The sequence below is a fragment of the Gossypium hirsutum genome, chromosome A05 (assembly GCF_007990345.1).
Source record: "Gossypium hirsutum isolate 1008001.06 chromosome A05, Gossypium_hirsutum_v2.1, whole genome shotgun sequence".
NCBI classification, from domain to species: domain Eukaryota; kingdom Viridiplantae; phylum Streptophyta; class Magnoliopsida; order Malvales; family Malvaceae; genus Gossypium; species Gossypium hirsutum.
Window position 1 is genome coordinate 12,368,491 of NC_053428.1, and position 22,177 is coordinate 12,390,667.

The 22,177-nt window shown below is 31.7% G+C and overlaps 1 protein-coding gene across 4 annotated transcripts; it reads right to left on the reverse strand.

Annotated features, from left to right (window-relative positions):
* Positions 1-905: 905 nt before the first annotated feature.
* On the reverse strand, positions 906-11,693 carry LOC107906503 (coatomer subunit beta'-2). 4 transcript variants are annotated; one of them, XR_005927080.1, is made up of 27 exons: positions 11,451-11,693; positions 11,032-11,052; positions 10,852-10,913; positions 10,704-10,758; positions 9,143-9,179; positions 8,700-9,025; positions 8,471-8,602; positions 8,235-8,383; positions 7,809-7,877; positions 7,372-7,522; positions 7,205-7,270; positions 6,855-7,043; positions 6,346-6,486; positions 6,179-6,253; positions 5,869-6,045; positions 5,673-5,764; positions 5,447-5,563; positions 4,953-5,067; positions 4,721-4,792; positions 4,036-4,232; positions 3,858-3,951; positions 3,025-3,131; positions 2,626-2,776; positions 2,281-2,498; positions 1,966-2,109; positions 1,689-1,755; positions 906-1,319 (listed from the first exon to the last, which is right to left on the reverse strand). XR_005927080.1 is itself a non-coding variant. In XM_041113450.1 (26 exons), exons 1-25 carry the CDS (start codon positions 11,451-11,453, stop codon positions 1,736-1,738), a joined length of 2,760 nt encoding a protein of 919 aa, XP_040969384.1. In that variant the 5' UTR covers positions 11,454-11,693; the 3' UTR covers positions 906-1,319; positions 1,689-1,735. The 4 variants fall into 4 exon arrangements, 1 of the variants encoding a protein (XP_040969384.1); XR_005927079.1 differs by having other exon boundaries at positions 1,966-2,155; XR_005927078.1 differs by having other exon boundaries at positions 1,966-2,498.
* Positions 11,694-22,177: the final 10,484 nt, after the last annotated feature.

Sequence of the window (22,177 nt, forward strand, 5' to 3'; positions counted from 1 at the left end):
TAAAAATTCCACATATTCATCCTAGGCCAAGGGCACGGGTTTACTAACAGTCAGCTTGGTAGATCATGGAATTGCTTAGTTCCAGGATTGGCACCAAAAAGAAAACCTGAGGAATAAGCATAACCAAGTATAATATTTCCTCCAACAAAGGTAAGGACTGCTTGCAAATGGCAAGTTCAGGACAAACCAGATAGATCTAATGGGGATACCTTTTTCAGCATTCTGAAGCTTTAGGAGAATTTTCTGGTGTCTTCGCAACAACAGCTGCATGAAGCTCTTAGACCATGGAAGCATCCTTCAACTTCAATGCAAATGCAGACTGCTCCTCATCCTCTTCCACATATTTAGGTAAACACTTGCATTTAGAATCAATCTGTAATATCCTCTAGCTCCCTCTGTGACAGCACTGGCTCTTTCTGTCCCAATTACGAGGACATTCACCTCAACTTTCTCCCTTCCTATCCCCATATATCAATTCACAGCTAAGAATACGACTCTCATTCTCTTTTCCCATCTCAACCGGGACGTCTTGTCGTAGATACAATTGAAGTCCCCAATGTGTTTTAGACGGAACAGCTTCAGTTCACTTTTTTTATTTAAATTATCATTCTCTGGACGTCCTGTCGTAGATACAATTGAAGTCCCCAATGTGTTTTAGACGGAACAGCTTCAGTTCACTTTTTTATTTAAATTATCATTCTTTTAAGAGAAATTCCAGAAATCGTATTTGAAAATTTAATATTCAAAACATCTGAAACCCGAATGTGGTAACGTTCATTTATCAACTTCTGACATCTTGTATAAAATAGGAAATTTCAGGTTTAATTTGAAACCATTAAAATGACATACAAGACAGCTGTGCTATAAGACCAGCACAGGAGGACGAAGAGCAAGAATAATAGTGATTGTGATTGAACAGTATGCGTTTTATGTAGAAATACGTTTACAGTACAAGTTCCATATGAAGACTAAAAAAAGAGAATCCCCAAAAAAACCAACCAGAAGAGTCGAGGCCTCAAGAGGGGACCAAAAAATAGTGCCTAAAAACAACATAAAATGCACTGAATTGGGGAATCGTCAATAAATTCTCAAATTATTTCTACACTCACTATGGCACAAGAATTTTTTTATTTTAGGACCAAATGCCTCAGAAAGAATATGCTAAAACTTAAGCAACTAAAGTCATAATTTGAAAGCTAACCAAATAACTTGTATATGTTCCATCCCAAAATTCAATGTGCTTGAGGGATCCAAATCATCGGGAATGCAAAGACAATCAGCCCTTATATTTCACATCTTTCCAACTTCTAGTTTGAAATCTGCTGATCAAATAAGAAGTTAATACCGTAATAATGATAAAGGGGAACCCCACTTTGAAAATAATTACTTATGGTCTAATTCTATTCCGGAATAATTAGAAATAAACTGTAACTGGTAAATCTTGACCGATAACTCCTACCCTATTGAAGCACTCCATTTACTTTTATTTGGAAGGGAACAAATGCTATAATAGAGATACAAGAAGCTGGAGAGGTTCACCGTAAAGGTGAAGATGTTTATTGCCCTAACCAAAATAAGTCATGGGTCAAATGAATTCTATGTTTCTAATTGGTACGGTTAAAAATGCATTTTCGAGAAATAATAGTAGTGATGGTGGTAGTAGTAGTATTAGTAGTAAAGTTTCTCACATTAAGTACATGATGAATGGAGCTCAAACTGAATGTCTTCATGAAACCTAGTGATCTGGTGTAAGCACTGCCAACATGAAGGAAAATGGTAAAAAGTAAGAATTTAAGGGATGACAGAACAAAAGAACTGCCAAAAACACCACGTCAAAAAGAATATAACAAAATTTAAGGCTCTCATTAATGATCTACAGTTATTCAGAATACCAAAATAATAATACTTTGATATTAGAATGCAAAAAATTGATTGGACAAACACAAAATAGATAAGAATAGTTACAGGGAAGGATGGATCAGGGCCAATAGATGAGCCTCATATTAGTCAATATCAATAGGTACCATATTAACTTGATCTTGCCCAGTTTGGCGCACAAAGTTGTCAATACAAAAAAGAAAGGAGATACTTGCAACCAGCAGAGAACATCTATCAAATTCCAAATAACGAGAAAGATGAAAACAATTCAGGAGAACTGTTTAGAAGTCAGTTAGTGGTAGAGTGTTAGTTAGTGGTCCAATAAACGAATCACAAAAAATGAGTCAGAGAAGTCCAAAATAGAAAGGGGGTAGAGATGGCATGTTAGAAACAATTAATCACCAGAGACAAAATTTCGATTTTCACACTGCCCCAACCAATTGCTTTTAGGCTGACGGGGTTCCTTCAGTATTCGTACCCCACTCTTCTTCTGGCTCGTTACCATTAACGAGTACTGCACCATCGTTAGAATCAGCATCTACAACAACAGGCTCCTCTTGGCTACCATCTTCTCCATTCTGCTCCTCTGAATTCAGACCATGCCCATTTGGTTCTCCAGCCTGTGATGCCCACCAAATAAAGGACAGACAATAAAATCAAACCAGACCCCTGAACCACTCAAGCAGTTCCTATTTTTTAAAATGTCGCCGACTTAAAAGAAAAAACAGATACAAATGGATTCTATACCTCATAATCAAGTACACCATTCACAAGAGGCTCCTCATCATTCATAAGAGGCTCCTCATCATCAATTTGCATGTTTCTGAAAGCCTCCACAAGTGTCATCTTCGATCTATCAGCATGGTTCAAATAATCCACTGCAAGGGGGTAAACACCCCTAAAAACCAATTGAAAGTAAATAGCATATCTATGTGAGATAAAAACCGGATGTGTCAACCATGAGGCTTTGCAACCAACACAAAATGATTAAAAAATTACAGCGCAACCAAAAATGACCAAACAGCTGGATTCTGAAATGATTTATCCATAAAAGCGGTAATATTATCGAACAAAAAGGAATAATACAAAATTTCCTAGAAAACAGTAACAAATAACAATAAAAGAAAAAGGAATAATTTTTTATACCTTGTTTCTGCCACTTTAGATTCAACAGAAAGAGCAAGTTCCCAATCCTCAAACAAGTTTGGATACTCTCTAGGATCAGCCAAAGATTCAGCAGCTTTTGGATTAACCTGCAGATAATGTAAAAATAACTTTCCTTTTACAGTTTATACTGTTAAACAAAACAAGTAATAAAATGTCAGGGCAGGTAGTTTTGAGTATGACTATAAGAAACATGGAAGCCCAATAGATTCATGTTGCAAGGATACAAAGAAATTACATGTTATTGCCCTTAGGGTGCAAATAAAAAGACTCCAAATGCTCCACCCCCCATTGGTTTAGTAGAAAAAACAGATTCCCACTTACGATTGCAGCAGTACATTACTTGTACATTATTTAAAAAAAAAAAAAAAAAGAAAAAGAAAGGATAAGAGTAATTTTCTTAGCCTTCAGATGCAAAAGCTCTATAAGCAGAATTTCATACCAATCTTTTCCAGAAAAGTACCAAGATGCTATGTAATAGAATTAACCATTATCTTGAACATAAAGGAAAGAAGCCAAGCTATACTAGTTTACTCTGGACAACAAGGGGTAAATAGATATTTCGCCAATGGTATTCAGGGCAATGTTGAGACATGCTTGACTCATGGATGATAAGTATAGAAAGGAAAAGCAGAGGAAGAGGAATGCTTCATAATTTTTATTATAGACATGCAACTTCTTGAATCTTGTAAAAACTATACAGAAAATCAAAAAGAGGAATTAAAACAAACAGAAGGTTATGTACGATATAGCTAACCCTGTAATCAAGAATAAAGCATTGAAAAAAAACAGAGAAACATATAAGGGCAACTAACCTTGTTGAGGTCTCTTCTCCAGATTGCTACTATCTCTGAAACCTTGCTTGGAAGATAAGATCGCGCCATCAGAGCAGCCTCAGGTATCCGATTACTGTAAACGGAATACTTCAATATCCATAAATATAATGACATGAATGGCAGTCTACGATTTCTGGTACTTGATAGAAGGAATTACCTTTCCACCAAAAGCTGAAGGCAATCCTCTAATTTACCCAACATGAATAAACAAAGAAAAGCAACATTGTTTTTCCCTTGCTCTTTGGAAAGAGATGCAAGTCTTGATATTCCCTCAGCATCTCCTAATGAGGAATAAAGCAGCAATAAACCACTCAGGTCCATTGCATGCTTCATGGATTGTTCAGCCATTTCTAGCTGAAATGACAAGTTTAGTATAATTAACAAGAATAAAAGATTTAAAAACAGGCAGGGAAGCAATTATCTGAGACTAACAATTCATATGACATGCACATAGCTTAATTAAAACAAACAACTACCGCACATGATAAAATTCAAAATCCGCATTGAAAAATTTCAGTGTACAGCATCCAGCATTAAAAAGACACTAAGAAAACATGACAAGGTTTTTCTCGTACATTTCAATTACAGTTAATAAACTACAGAGACAAATTGATAAATTATTTACAGAAAGGTAAAGCTGTCTATTCCTACATCCTTAAGAGAGATTTCATTCAAGAGGAAGATAAAACATTGGATATTTTCACATTGTGACTTGCTAGAACATCATGAGACAAATATAAAAAGCAAGAAAAAACCTACTAAGATAGGTGATGGGAAAATCAAGATTTAAAAATCAAAACAGAGAGAAATGACACTGAAACAAATTAGAGAATATACAACACCTTTCCAGTGGACATAGCCAATTCTCCTAATTGCTTCCATTTGGACTCACTCTGAACTTCCGTGGCTATTTCCTTTAAAAAAAATGAGTACAAGAGTGAGGATAAAAAAATTTGTTACAGAGCACAGTCAAAAGCTTAATACAACATGGAATATATTACTCAAAAATTCAAGAAAAGAACAGATCTATGAAGTTGTAATACAAACACAAAATTAATTTAACAAATTCCTTACCCTGGCAATCTCTAATTTACCAAGCTGAATGGCAAGCTCAAATCTGTAATCAGGGTCTGTAGCAACTTCTAGAGCATCATCTATCATACCTCGTGATTCTAGGAAACGAGCCACACTACCATTGAGAACAAACCGTTAACTAAATCCAAGAAATATTTCAACACAACTTAGAAACAAAGAAACTGAACATGATAAAATTTTAAAATATAACGCTTTCAGGAAGATAAAAGGACCAGCCTTCTAGTCGGCTACTTATGGATACAGATTAGATCTGGAATTCTAAGTTTCTCAACACACAGATATGACCGAGGTATTACCATAAATGGAAACGAATCCAATCACAAGGGGCATGAATGACTAACACAAACCAAAAATTCAAATTATGTGGGAATGAAGGAAAAGAAAAGGAAAGGAGAAGAAATAAATTCTAACCCCCAACCAAATTTTGAGCAGTGGCTACTAAGGAAATCTTTTGAGAACAGACAACAACAAACCTATTAAGGTGCTCTTTAGGAATTGAAGGCAAAATCTCATTGGCCCTTTCCAAGTCTCCACGCATCACAAGTGTCTTGTACTCAATAAGGCTGAGAAGTAACGTGTATCCCATTACACTGTAACATATGACACGGATGAGGGCAAACAGATGTTAATAATGTATTTTCAAAACAAAATTTAACGCGCAATTTAGATGTAAAAATTAGCCATGACTTGCTGACTTACTTAAACTCTTTGTCTATCAGATACACCCGACTTTGACTAGCAAGATATCCCAACAAGTACATAGGACGGTCCAAATGAAACATTGTGGTGACCTAAAACCATTTATTATCAAAATGAAATCATCAGAACTTGAAAAAACCAAAGCATTTAAACCTATGGAACACTTCCAAGGCAAGGATAAGCAGAACACAAATACCTCTCCACCAACACAGTAATTAAGTCTCCATGAAGAGTTGTTGTAAATGAAACAGTCCCCAACCCATATCCCAGTCCTAACACGTTCATTGGTTTCATGAAGAAGCTCAAATGCATCCTCAACTCCTTGTTCATCAACTGGTGTTCCACTATCTAAGTATGATTGAACTACATCCCGCTGCAACATTAAAATATTAAATTCAGTTCTGTATGTCCGCATGAAAGCATGCATGTATTTAACAGACAAAAGAAGAGTCCATAGTGCAAAATATTTTGCAGATCTAATAAGCAGATTATACAAGGTGACTTACATTGTACTTTAGGATATAGAACGATGTATCACTGGCAATTGCCACCAAGTCACCACTATCAGCCCAGTAAAGATTCTAACAATTTCAGTAACATAAACAAAAGTACATTTAGGATCCAGTGTAGCCAAGAAGAAGCAAATGCGATGCACAGAGCTATTTTAGCTTACTTTAACGGTAACATCAATCCGACGAATCAATCTGCATTCAGCCCAACTATAAAAACAAATAAAATCATTGGAGCACATTGCCAGTAAAGTGCCCCCAAAAATACGCTCAGCAGAGAAGGTTGGCCGGACACTCTTCTTTTCCTGAAAATGTTAAATCCCCATCAATACCACCACATTGTAAAAAGAATCTTGAACATTGTATTAGATAAAATTCCCTAACAATCATAAAGGAAACCACTAGAATATGAAAAGTTAATAATCAGAATTATAGAAACGTTCAGAATTTCTGACAGTTTAAAAAACAAAAAATATCAGAAGAATTGAAATCCCTTCCCTACCCAAAATTTTATTCATACTCTTAAATCCATCTCTCCAGCCGCAATAGATATGTTGCGTATAACATACCTTTCAACAAGTGAAAACAAAGTTTGCATGGACGCAACCTTTGTTATACTAAGGAATATACCATTTATAACAAGAAACCATATAAATGAAAAAATAGTAAAAACCTGGAAATTTTTGCTGAAAATTTTTATCTTTGATGAGCTTTCTCTGACAGCATACTCTCCATCAGATGACCAAACGAATTCCAATGCTGAACCAAATGACCTATTTCTCCATGCTAATGCTGTATATATGATGTACTCACCATCTCCACAGACAACAACAAACCTACCATTTGGGTTATGCTTTAAGCTCTGACAACAACAAGAAAGGAATGAGGGTAACTGATTGTGCAAGAATCCAACGAATCCAAACATAAACACATCTTACAAAAAGAATTAATCAACAAATTTTGGAGCGAAACTTAATCTTATGCTCAAAACCATTTAAATAAGGCTAGAAAGCATCAACTCACTTGAGGATATAGATCACATGTCCCTAATTCCTTTACAGCCAAGGGCAACCTTTCTCCATCAGTAACCTAAAAAACAAAGCAAAAGGCATCTTAAGATGAAAATTCCTGTACTGAAAGTCGCACCATGAATGCAGAAAGAGAAATAATTTTACAATAAATACATTTACCTCAAAATCTGCTCCTACACTCTTAATATTCACAGTTTGAATTTCATTGTGCTTAGCCCAAATTATTTTCCCACTGTTGTCCATACTTGCTACAGGAACTTCACGACCAATTTTCACCATAATAGTTCCTTCATCATACCCAATCACAATCCTGCAAGACAGAATTGTAGAGTACTCTTAGCCTTTTATGCATAGCAGATTAAGAAGTATCATCCAAACTAATCAACGCAAAAAGGAACATACAACTAAAGAACTCAGGTCAAGTAATCTAAATTAATTGTTTTTTCACCTTCAGTGGGCACATAGACATAATCTAAACTAATTAGAAGGCCCTATTCAAGCATTTAATGATCAAAAGAAAATTTTCTAGTATTTAAGTAGTAATAAACAACCCAAAAATATTAAACCTGTTGCATCATTTAACCAAAAGTAATTACCTTCGTGAACCTTTTATATATCCAATTGCCCAAACTCTCTCGAGACCATAATTCAATGTATTTTCAAGCCTGATCACAAATGATTTGGTTAGAAAAACAAAAACTTGAAGAATTCAAAGATATCACTGCATGCATAAAAGACTATTAAAATTAAAATATCCTAAGAAAACACTGAAGTATCAAGCAAATGAGGAAGAAATATAAATGATAGTGCACTAAGGTGGCTCTAGACTGTGAATTCTACATCCATCTGAATGATGAGTAACAAAGAGGAAGCTGGATAAATATGCAGAAAGAGAACCAGATAAAATAAGCCCAGTCAAGAAACAAATGGGCACTAGAAATTGAGAGGGGTAATTTGGTTCTGTTCCTGCATAACAATTCAAGTTTCCTCTTCATTCCTTAACTTCCTATCTCAAGAATTACCTATATGTGGTAGCATGCCAGATTCGAACTGTCCCATCCTCAGAACCAGTAATAATAATTGGAAGTTCAGGATGGAAACAAACTGCAGAAACATTGTGTGTGTGGCCTTCCAATGTCTGAACGCAACTCTTGGTTTGGTAGTCCCATACCTGATCCATGGGATTTATTTGTGAACAGTTCCCTCAAAAATTATTTAAGATGAAAAAGATAGCTGAATACAAATAGTAGCTGCTTACCTTAGCAGTGTGATCATCAGACCCAGTGATCAGGTAGGGCTTATCACCACCTGTAAAGTAATCAACACAGTTTACACCTTTCTGATGGGCATCCAAAGTAAAATTTGGGTCGGGGGAGCCAAGGTTCCAAATCTAGAATTTCAAACAGAGCCAAGGCAGACTTAGCATGGCTATACCATATGAAGTAGAGATATAATGAAAGAGTTACAAATAGAAAGGCCCTTTATACCTTTATGGTACGGTCAAGAGATGCACTGGCAAAAGTGTTCGTATCTTTGGGATTAAAGGTCACTTGCATGACATAATGGGAATGTCCCTCAAATATCTGAGTACACACCCAACCCTTCTCCCAGTCCCAAAGCTTTATGAGCATATCATCAGATGATGACAACACATATGGAAGAGTAGGATGGACAGCGACACATCTAATGTAATCGGTATGTGCCTCAAATACTTTGACCTTATCCATGGTGTTGTAATTGTATACACGAATAAACATGTCATCAGCTCCAGCAACAACCCATTGTTTGCGTGCAACAAACTTTGCTGACCTAACTGCAAATGCAAGATGTTGAGTTTAGAGACTGATAATAATTCTACCACAAAGCACCTGGAAATGGAAAAACAGTATCATCAGACCAAGATAAGTCATCACAAAAACAGATAACATACCTGGCAACTCAGTGACCTCAAATGACTTAGCCATGGTCTGTGAAGCAAGTTAACACTAATCAATAAGCGAAAATCCAAACAGCACAAAAAGTTCAAAATAAGCCTAATACGATTTAAATAACATGTTAAGAACTCAAAAACTTATACCAATTAGATTCCATGAAATTACAAATAATTTCTGTCGCCTTATATTTGAATAAGCATGTCAAAGTGCAAATGAAACTGGTATTGTTCAATTTCTTTTTTTTTTTTTTAATTTTACAGGTACTGGACTGGCCATATACATAGAGCTAAAAGGATCCATGTTCCTATGTTCATTAGATTTAAGCAAAGTATATGCTTAAAGCTTTGAAAATAGCACTCAAAAGAAGCTACAATAATACATTAATCATAAAATAGAATCATGTCAGAGTTATACAGTGTAAAGATTTAGGGTTAAGGAGAAACAAATGGAGCGCAATTCAATTCATTTTAGAATATTACAGTAAACATGGGGTCAAATTCATGGCTCATAGGCATGAAAAAAAGATGGAAATATATCCACAAGATGAGCCAGACTAAGAATTAAGTGCCTCTACATCCTTCAAATAGAGAAAAGCATTGGATCAAGCTGAATGGACAAAGATCAGCATGGACTAAGGTTAATTTAGGCTTAGTTTAGCATTGCTTCTCAAAAGTGCTTTTGGGTCAGAAAGCACTTTTGAGCAAAAGCTAAAATTTTCTGCTTCTGCTTTTGGCTAAAAATATGCTTTTGCAAAGCATTTTTTGTCCCAAAAGCACTTTTGAAAAGCTCAAAAGCATCTTGTTTAGCAATGCTTTCATCTCAAAAGTGCTTCTTAGAAGCAATGCTAAACTGGCCCTTAAACTAATTGAGCACCATGATATTCTTTTAAGGGAAAATAATCATCTGATAGGTCAACGCTAGTTTCTCACATAACAACCACCAAGGATTTAAAAACTGGACAGGACCAAACTGGTAAGACTCCAATAGTCAGTCTGACCAGTCTTTAATTATAATAACATTTAATGTTAAATAAGAAATAAATAAAGTAAATAATCAATAAAATATGCATTGAGTTAATAGTATGGTATTTACAAAAATAATAGAAAAATGTAAAACTGGTTTTACAGGTTGAATAGGTTTATTACTGGTTCAACCAATATCTGGTTCCATGCACCATACCGGACTAAGCCTCCAGTTCCCAATTGAACCAGTCAGTCCAATCCGGTTTTTTCATCCATGCACCCCACAGCACCCAAGGAAATGCAGTATGACAGAAGGTGGAAACAATGCTTCAAAGAGTAACATAAAATCAAGCTCTGTGATGAACTTTTCAAGATTGCTTCTTTTACTAGAAAAATATATTATTGAAAAAAGTGATCCCCCAAAAAAAGCAAATGGGATAGTTATTTAACTAAATTTCAGATGCTAATCTAACATTAAATATATCCACTTATTCATCTATTTTCCTGCTCTACCATTTAACTAACATGGAACTGGGTAAAACTTCTAACTTTGACGGCTATTTTATATATATTACAAAATATAAAACTTGCGCACCTGTGACTGGTAGTTCCAGATGCAGACAGTTCCAGAATACAAACTTGCTAGAATCCTTCAATAACAATCACAATATATCATATTTCGCCTCCAAGCTTGAAGGTTAATATTCAAATAGATATGAAACAGAATGAAGGGTTGAAATTACCATGGTTCAGTAGGATGGAGATCTACGGATTTTACTCTCTCTGATCTTTGAGCAAGTTTCCTCTGATCAAAACATCACAATTAAGAATGTTACCATACAATTTACAGAACACTTGTACAAATGGAAAGAAGATCAAATCAGTATACAAAACTGAACTCAAATGAAACGAATAACACGTACCTTAATTTCAAGTCTAAGTGGCTGTCAAAGCAACAAAGCAAAAAACAAACAAAAAAACAATTAGCAGAAGGCCAAGCAAGAGATCTTAAATCAAACTCATCCACTAAGAGGTCAATTCTAAATCGCCGGATCCATATACAAACATTCAGAAAAGAAAACCGAAAAGGAAAATCACGCGCCAGATCTCAATTATATTCAAATCCCTAACTCTCCGGCTCAGCTGCATAATACTCAAAACGATAACAGAAAAAGAAATGGCGACTTTGCAAAGCAAGTAAAGCTAGAATTAAACATAATTCAAAAATCTTCGCACTTCAGATTCCATAAATTTAAAAAGAAAAATGATAAATGGCTGCAAATAGAAGGGGCGTCGAACCAGATCTAATGCCGAATCAAACAGATCAAGTAATTAAACTCACCATATTGAAAATAAGAATTAAACAAGAAGAAGCTCTAGATCGAGATCACGCTGTTGATAGAGAGAAATAAAGAGCTCCTCTGTGTGTCTACGTCAACAAAATATGAATGAGAGAGAGAAACAAAGAGAAGAAATGCTTTAGAGTTAAGGGATAGATTTACGGAAGTGCCACTCAGTCACTGCCGTGGTTGAGCTACGGTATATACTGTCTCAGAATAGAATGTGGATTCAACGGTTATCGATTGCTCTGGTGTGTTAAAACGGACGGTGACAGCCTTTTAGGATTAGAAAAGCTGTTGGGCCATTAACATGTTGGATTATCGATGGATTGGATAACTCTTTTGGGTTTCAAGATTTTTATATTATTAACTTTTCATAGGATAGGCCTTTCCATTAACAATTTTGGGGCTTAATTTGACATTGTTGCGGTTGGAAAGAAATGGATCCGGAAAATTATATTCAACAAGTTTCAATAAACTATAGTTGAAGATGTTTTTTTTAAGTGTAACAAGTGTGTAATCACACAGATAGAAGATAGAGATGTTTATGGGTGAAATCAAATTGAGATAAAGTTTTAAAATATCTTTTAAGTTTAAGCTCGTTTTCGAGTTGAACTTTGTAAAAAAATTATTTTACCATTTAAAAATTAAAAAAATATTAAGAATTTTTTTTAGTTTGTTATTTTATATACTTTTATAATTATTTTTAATTTCAAAATATTTTTTTATTTTTTAAATTGATTTCAAGTAAAATCAACCCGGTCCAAAATGTAAAAATATTTGTCCAAGCCTAACTCAAGTCGGGCGAGCTATCTATCTCTTGGATAGGTTTAACCATAAGCATCAAACTATTACAAATGGACTATTTGAGTAATCATCAACAAGACCTAATACAATCCAATTTAAACTTAACAAATTGGGACTACCTAAGCTAAAATTCTCATACATGATGGGACTTAGAGACATATGCATATAATTGCCAAGTGAGTCAAATCCTCATTGCAATTCAGGAGTTTTTAATGTTTGATATTCTAGTGAAAATTGTTATATCAAAAATAAAAAAATCTAAAATCACGTAATATTTAAAAGTAGCAATATCTATATATTATAATAAGACGAGTGTTTAATACATTAGCAGTGCAACTTTTTAAATTCATAAATAAAATTATAAATTTATCACACATCTCATTTCTTACATACATATATATATATAATACTATACATTATATATACTTGTCATCAACCTAACCCTATTTATGTAATTTTAAAATTTTACTCGAGTTAATATTTTGTCTTCATAATAATATAATAAAAACTAACTTAACTAATAAGTTAACAAAATAAATTTGCCAATAAATCTATTTAAATTTTATAAAGATATATAATTTTAAAAATAACTATATTTTTCAATTAAAGAAACTACTCCTTACAGAATTTTTAAAATAGATATTCATGTGTTTTGTCCCATATACTTATGCATACAACTTTTGTCCTATCATGAGTTTTGTTCCAATTTTTTCTAGTTACTTCTATTTATTATGCTTCGTACTAATTTGATCTTTAGCTTTAATTGTTGAAACTTATATTAATACTTATAGTATAGTTGTAAATATATTCTATTTATAATGTAAAAATTTAAAAAATAAGGTAAAAACATTTCAAGTCCCTCTCAAATTCGATATTATGTAAATTAGTTCCTTTCAAGAAATTGAAATAATTTAACTGTTATTATATGAAAGTGAGTAATTAAAGATAATTAAATGAAATTAATATTTTCTGACAATAGTTTATAATTTTGATAAATATAATAACAAATTAAGCCTTCTATATTCAATTAATTTAATCATGATTATAAAAAAATTCTAAAACATGCATAAATTAAAAAAAAAGTTAAAAATTCAAAAAGAATATTTAAAAAACTTTAGCTTCAAATACATTTATAAAAATAGAGAGAATATATAAACATTGAATGTTAAATTTGTTATTATACCAATCAAATTATGTAAAATTGATAAAAAAAAATTTAATACTAAGATTGATTGACTTTAGATATTCATTTTTAAATTTGATAGAATTTAAATTATTGTAATTAAAAAAATTTACTCTATATCAAAATTGTGCTTTACTTAAAAGGAATCGCATAGGTCCAGCTGTCTTCAGACATTGATGGACAAAAGCCAATACTCATTGGGCTTGGCGAGAAACATGGGCAGCATCCGATCGACCCATGACCCATAAGAGATTGAAAGCTACTGTCAACCTTTTTATTGCAATTGCTCCTTTTATCTCGTGCAAACAATTCCTATGATAATAGTGATAGGGTAACCCGAGCTGCTCATGGGTCGGGTCAGGTAGGGTTTGAGTCGGGCTCAATTAAAAATTTAGGTCTATTTATTGGGCTCAAGTTGGGCCTAAAAAATAGGTCTAAAATTTTAACCAAACCTGACCTAAATAAAAATACTAAAACCCAGGCTCAACCGGTCCGTATTAATTTTTTTATATTATTTGATATAATTTTTAAATATATATAATTAATCAAAAATACTAAAAAATCAAAATAAATATTTTTCAATAAATTAAAAATAAATTTTAAAAAACATGAAGACTTAAATAGCACTAAGATAGATGCAACTTAACAAGTAAATACATCTAAAATATAACAAAATTAACAAATTCCTTTAAAATAATAACAAAATTAACAAATTCCTTTAAATAATAACAAAATTAATAATAAAATAACTTTTATACAATATCCAAACAATAACAACAAAATAGTAGCAACATAATAGTAATATGGTAGCAAAATAGTGAGAAAACAACAAGAAAATAACATTAAAAAAAATAAATTTTTTTGTCATTTAGTGAATTCGAACCTGGCCGGGCCGGGCCAAAAATACCTTACCCGAGGCCCGGCCTATTTTTTAAACGGGCTTTATTTTTTTCAAAGCCCATCTTTCGGGCCTATATTTTTGCCCAAACCCCCATACTTCGAGCGGGCCTTCGGGCCTGACCGGATAGCCCAACCCATGAGCAAATCTACCCGAGGCCACGTTTGAGATGGTAAACACTTTAATCATTAGATCAATACATAAAATTCTATTTAAGTTATATTTTTATTCTCATTTTGATACCTTAATTTTTTATTAATCACAGGTAGTATTTAAACTGCCATTTTCAGGGGCGAAGCCAGAAATTTTTTTTAGGGGAGGCCGGATGAAATTTTAATTTTTTATAGTTTATATTTCTATAATTTGTAAAGGATTAAATTGAATTTTTATAATTTTAGGGGGGCCAAAGTGTAATTTTACCTTTACTAATTTAAAATTTTTAAAAAAATTCAAGGCCCTAAAATGAAATTTTCCATTTTAGGGGAGGCCGGGTCCCATGCCAGCCCCCCTGGCTACGCCCCTGACCATTTTTCCCTAAGTTGGCACTTTCAGTAGTTAAACTATTGAGTTTATTTTAGAAAAAAAAGATTCGATCCACAAATTGACACTTAAACTATATTTTTTTCCATTATGTCAAAGTGGTACCAAAATTATCTTCTTCTTCTTTCTCAAGTTAGTACCTTGTAGTTTAATAGTTAATTAAATAGTTAAATCTATTAAAAGAAGATAACAAATTAAAATTTAACACGTAAAAAGTCAAATATTATTTTCTCTTACATATATATAATCTTTTTATTTTTTTCTTTTTTCAGAACCAAACCGGTTAGGTCACCAGTTCTCGATTTGATTAAATTGAATGACTCGATCAAATAAATTATTAAAAATTAATAAAATAAATGTATTTTTAAATAGAGAAAATCAATTTAATTGATTTATATCGGTTCAATTCCTATCTCCGAACCAATTAATAGATTCTCAGTCCAATTAGTCTTACTAACCGATTCGGTCCAGTTCTGAAGCCACCAGTTTTGATTGATGAGATCATATTTTTAATCCTGTCAAATTAAGCAATCAGACTATAAAATTCAGAAACAACAAAAATAGGTTCTTTTAAAACTTATTTACTATGTGATTTTTGGTTATTTTATTTAAAATTTATATAAAAATATAAAAAGTTTGATTATGTTTCCAACCCTTGTATTTTTTAATTTTCTTAAATTTAACCTCTTTATTTTTCTTGACCATCGACTTATATAATTAAAAGGAAAAAAAAAGGTTTAAAGTCAATTTGATAACATTATTAATGAATTTTCATTGAATTTGAACTTATGATATTTTAATATTCAATCAATTACTGAAAATTAAAATTTAATTTATAACACATAAAATAAATAAATAATGCTCTAAAATTTCAAGACTTTTAACTTTTAATCTTGTGATAATGATTTTCTCTTTTCTTTTCTTTTATTTTCTTTTTTTGTGAAAATTGTTTGTCCATCCAATTCGGTATGTACCATCGAACTCGAAATCTGTCAAGCCGACTAAGGATAAAAAAATAGTTAAAAAAAAACCTTCAAAAAGAATTGAAAAAAAAAAGGGAACAATAAAAAAATGAAAAAGAAAAAATGTAAAAAGGAACATTTTTAAATCTTAAAAAAGAATTATCTCGTTAGTAATCGTGTTCGATAAATTACGCAATGTAATAGTAACTGTGCATTCCCCCTCTTTATATTAAAAATTTTACCACGTGCATATGCGTATAAAAATTACGGATTTAAAATATATATGTATTTAAAAATAATATAAAATAAACAATAAAATATATAGTTTGAAACTAATTAATCATAATAACACATGTAATTATATATTACATCATAAATATATCAGATTAACAATACTGTATGCACTACAATTATTTATTATGACGTTGTTATCAATTGTAAGTTAGTATCAAGTAAACTTGCAACACCAACTCAATTTAACAATATTATTAATATATACAATTGACGGAGATAATAAATTATGCATAGTAAAATAAAAAATGTATAAAATATATCAAAATAAAGCTTTGGTTAAGTGGTTAATTTAAGGTTTCATTAATTTAATTAGGCTGTGTTCACATCTCAGCATATATATATTTTTATTAGTTTTTGTGAAAAATGCAAAGACTAAAATATTTTCGAATAGTATAACTTATTTTAACTATGAAATGACATTTTTGTAATTTCTTTAACCGAGTTGATGACCCGACTGAGGGTGATACCGACTCAGTAAAACACTTAATAAATAGCATAAATAATATATGTTTTTATCTTATTTTTTAATCTTCAACAATAAACCTTAAAATAAAATTTCCTTCCTCTCACACAACCACAACCATTGCTTCGCCATTGGTGCCACCTCCAACCTAAAAATGACATTGATCCACTCTTCATCTTAAAGTCCTAAACACGAATGTGTGCTTGGATTTTTCAAAAAGCTTTGAGAATACCCGAAATGTGAGCCTTGAGCTTTCAATTCCTTTTTCTTCGATCTCTGACGCCGAAAGTTCGAATGGCCTTCAAGAATAGTGCTTCCTCACAGTCTTCTTTGCAACTCTATCATTTGGATTTACGAAGGGATAATTAAAACTCTTTTTTGTTCTCTTCTCTTCTGCTTTTAATTTTAATGTTATGGTTGTCTAGGATGCTTGATATTACATATATGAGTATTAAGTGAAAATAACAACATGGTATTACATATGTAACAATATGTTGGCCTAGTAAAATTTTAGAAACAATGGAATTTAATGACCATTGTTTGATTATGATTGGAATTTAAAAAATTGAAAAGTATAAGGACTAAAAAGGTTAAAATATGCTATAAGTCCCTATATTCTTTGACCACTCGAAATTTAGTTCATTTACTTTTCAAATTTCAAATTTTAAGTACAATTATTAACATCGCTAAATTTTTTTGTTTAACTTGCTAGTGTTATCTTGAAATTAAAAAAAAATCTCACTTGATAACCATACAAAAAAAATAACACAATGAATTCAAATTTAACATTTTAACAAAATTAACAATTAAACTTACATTTTTAAATTTAAAAAGTAAAATAACTACATTTAAAAACAAAGTAAGACACTAAATATTAATATAGAAAAAATACAAAAACTAAGTATATTTTAATATATTAAAAATGATAAAATTAGAATTTTGACTAAATTCTCAATGTGAACGAAAAAAAATCACCTGGCTTTAACTTTCTCTCTATATTTTCATAAAGTAGTATTCTTAATTTCTTTCACTTCTCTTTCTCCCTACTCTTTGGAGTTATTTGATATTTTCTTTATAATTTGGGCTAATTTCTTATTTCACCACATTCATTGTCCGATTAAAATAAAATTAACTATTCAATTTTTTTTGCGTAATGTTTTTTTTTTGTCTAATGTTACATTTTTTTTCCTTTTTTTTTTCAATGAAAAGGCAAAAAATGGAAGGAATAAAATAAAATAAGCGGTTCGTGATGAGAGCAAGCATATATATAATCTGAAACGTAATAATGACTAATTTGGATGAATCAAACACTGGGAAAAAAAATGGTAGACAGAACCACTTTTCTGCTTCTTAATTGCGCGATTAGGTAAGGGGCATCACCGGTCATCATGTTTTATCCTGCACCTCTTTCTCAACCGGATCATTTGTTCAAATTAGGTTAACTCTCAATTACTTCAACATTAGTCCTTAAAATTTTTTTACACTCTGCCACCAACCCCTAACATTGTTTTTCTTAATTTCTTATGATTTTTGTTAACAATTTATAACGTGTAGGTTTAAATCAAAATCAATATTTTAGTGCCACCACCACCACAGGATGTCAATGTCTATATAGAAAACATGAAAGATTGTTTCGCATTTACAGATCGCCTTAGTTGACTTGGAATTGGATCAGGTGGTGATAAAAAGTAGGAAAAAAAAAAGAGCACATGGTAGTAAATAAGTCAATTAGGGTAATGATAATGGATCGGAAACTACGTCGTAAAAGTGGGTTTTACTAATTTGAATGGAAGCGAATATGCCAAAGAATAAACTTGCCCACTCAATAACCCCCTCTCAAGTGTCCCCTATGATCTTTCCGTCTTCGTCCTGAGAAACTAGACTTGGGAGTACTGATTGGGACCCTAGTCAAGCACTACATTAATGTCAAATGATAGCCTTAAAGTTAAAATGCCACCACTAACAAAATCCTTAGCCTTATTTTGACTTGACAAACATATCCTGCCCCTGCATACGGATTTTCCCACTTTTTTGCTTCCTTCAGAACCTGGATTCATCTAGCATTATTGCTTCGCCTTGCAAGGACTGACATATATACGCCCACGGACTCCATCTCATTGTTAGTTAAAGTTTGTTTGTTTTTCAGGCACAACGTACGCTGCATGCAATCGAGATGTTTAAGTGCCGTTTTAGAGGTTAGATATGATCTGAAAGTTTAGAACAAGTTTTATTACGTTCAAATTAGATCAGCTATACATAATCATTTGATTTTAAGTTAGAGGACTAGCAAAAAAAAAATGATAATTTCGGAAATTGCCATAAATGGGCATGGAGCAGAAGCAGTAAGCGTATGGGGATACGTTTGTGTGTACTTATCTGTCATATTTTCGATTCCTTACACTTTAGAGATATGTTTATGATTAAAACAAGTAAATTTGAAAGCGATTCTCAATTCCCACCAAAGACGCTTGTTCAGCCACGTATGTTTTCATCACTTTTCAGCCACCTAAATGCAATCGATACATTATCAATAATAGGTCTTCTAACAGCATCATGATGCCTTGGTTTCATGCACAGGTGCCCGCTGGGATTGACGGGCCTTTGTTAAATTGACTCCTCAGAAAAGAAAAGAAAAAAAGTGCATTGTCGATGCTGAACCAGAGCTTTATTAGGAGTGGGGGTTATTATTTAATGTGTAATTATCAAACATTAGGCTGCTATACTTTAAAATCTATTAATTGCCAGCTGAGTTTTAGGTATTTGAAACCAAGGGCAGATTCCCCATTTGATTGCGTGATTAGTCTTGCGTACTGTAGAGTCTACCAGTATTCGACACATTCATATACGAGTATAGGATAAAAAATTAAATGTACATGCTTTCCAAATAACATAATTGAATATGGTCGGAACAAAACTATAACTCCATTGTAAATGGGAGTTTAATTAGGGTTCTTATTTTTATTTCTCTCTCTTTTGAGTCTAGCTAAGGGGCATGTTCTATGCAAAAGACAAGCATACCACTTCAACTGCTCATCTAAAAGTTGATAAAGAAAGAGGGAAAAAAAATTCTGCAACAGGATTGAAATTGTAGCATTTGAGCTGTTGAAATAATGGCCCTAGAAACTGGTGTAGAATTGCAATATTAAAAAAAAAATCTTCAGTCAGATATTCCCAGAACTGGAGCCCCATTTAAGCCCAATCAAATCCGGCCAACGATGCCACGGAATATTCTCGTTGGTGGCTTTTATCTGAAATGATAGAAAGAAAAGAAATGGTGGTAGTGAAATATATTGTGCTTAATTCTGGTTCATCAATGGTGGGAACCTATATATATTGCTTAACTAAATGCATTGCCTTTTACAATCCATTTATCGGTAGCAATCAAAAGCCTTCTACTTCTCGCCGCATATAGGTGAACAAGGCCATATCCTTTTGTCCTCTCTATTTTGATTGCATATACCTTATTTAGATTCGAGTGTGAGTGTTGTATAAATATATATATATTTCACCCATAAATATATTTAATTTTTAAAATTTTTTCCATGTATTTTAAAGTTTCTTAAGAAATATATTCTCTTAGAAATTATATCGGATAAAAAATCGGAATAACGTAGAGGAGAAAATAAAGAAAATTCTTTTGCCTTGAAATATTAGTGGCTCATGTCAATGATATTATTTTGTGGGAAAACGAATTACTCTGATCGTTCAATAAGGGCGTAAACTTTTGACTGCCAGCGATTCTAGGCCTCTGATATTTCCACTGCTAACATCTCAATTCTGGGTCACTGCTTTATATATAGTAATATTTTCACAGTGGAAATAGAAAATATGATGATAAAAAGTATAAAACATATGGAGATTGAGAAATACCATGAGGAAAAATCCCTAACAAAAAAAAAAGTCGTAAAGACTAGCCGGCCAGTGGCACGTGGCCTGCTATTGATCGTGATTCGTGAACTTGGACATTTCAAATTTTCAACCCTATGGGTTCTCCACCATAACTAAAATATACAAGCAATTGACCAGTTGATACATAATGCAAGAAAATTGAATATACCTTTTTTTTTTCTTTTTTATTGGAAGATTTCTTTTTATAAACTAAGAGGGTACTGTCTAATTATTTTGATTAATTACCGGTAAACCTATGATTATCGGTTTGAGCTACAAACCTAATTCAAATTAAATCAAAATTCTCATATATATTTTTCAATTCAATCCAACTGTGTCCAATTTAATTTTAATTCATATGAAACAAATAATTATATGAAAGTATAAATATACATATATATTCATTTTTAAGTAATATTCTTAACGTGATATAATAGCAAATTCAAATGTCAATAACTATAATCTCTTTGAAATTCTGATATTAGAACCTCTCTTGTACTAAAAATAATAGTTCTAAAAACTGTTATATAGTTAAGAAGCATCCAACGATATGTATCAAAGATGTTATGCATACCGGAATGCTCTTATAAAAATTTAATTTTCAAATGCTGATAAGTTCTCTAAATATTAGATGCAATTCCATTTACTTTAAAGCTGAAATACAATATATTTTTTAAAAATAAAAATATAGAAAATAAATAACATGCAGAGTATAATATATTTGCTAATGGTAGGCGTATTTAAATTTGGTTAAATTGGTCAAAAGAAAGGTGCTCTTTTTTTTTTTTAGTTCAAAATATTTATATTTTTTTTATTATTAGCTTGAAAGTATCTTTATCTCAAAATAATGAAAGTGACTTTATGTTAATATTTATCTTGAGGCTTATCTTTATTGATCGTAAAACGGATATAGATGATATTTTATTTAAAAAAAAATTATAATAAATAGTTTAATTTCACAAAAAAGAAAGCAAGATGCTCTATTTTTTATTTTTTTTTCATATAATAAAAGTGCTCTATTTATTTTAATTTCACAGATGGAAGGTGCTCTAATTTAGTGAGTTTGATCCAGCAATGAAAGCACAAAGCATTATTGCAGCACTGTTTTGAAAATTGTCAATCCAGTAATGCTGTTCACAACATATTGGAAGCAATTAGAACTGGTTTTTCATAAATTTCGACTAAAAAAAAGCACTTTCACATATATAAATATAAATATAAACAAAATAAAGATTATTACATATATCAAAATTTTAAAGAGAAATATAAATGCATTTTAATTATACTTAAATATAGTATATTATATTCATTAAAGTATTTTAAAGATAATATTTGATATTATATGTTTTGATAGTATTTTTCTTGAAGACAACTGATGTTTTAATACATGGATTGTCAGAGTTAACATAACTGGTTGTGCATGTAAACTTTTAAATTTCTAAAATGTCTCTATTATTTCAGTCCAATGTTATTCTTAATATATTTAATTATTGAAAATTTTACATCAACTTTTTTAATTTATTTAAAAACTTAACAGCATAAAATAAAATGAGATTGGGTTAAACAAATATAACGTACGTGTATAAATTTTTTTATTAAAACTTATAAATTTATTTATTTTTTATCTCTACTTTCTTCCCGCATGTGTACGCACATATATTATATGAAATATTATTTAATACATGGTTAATAAA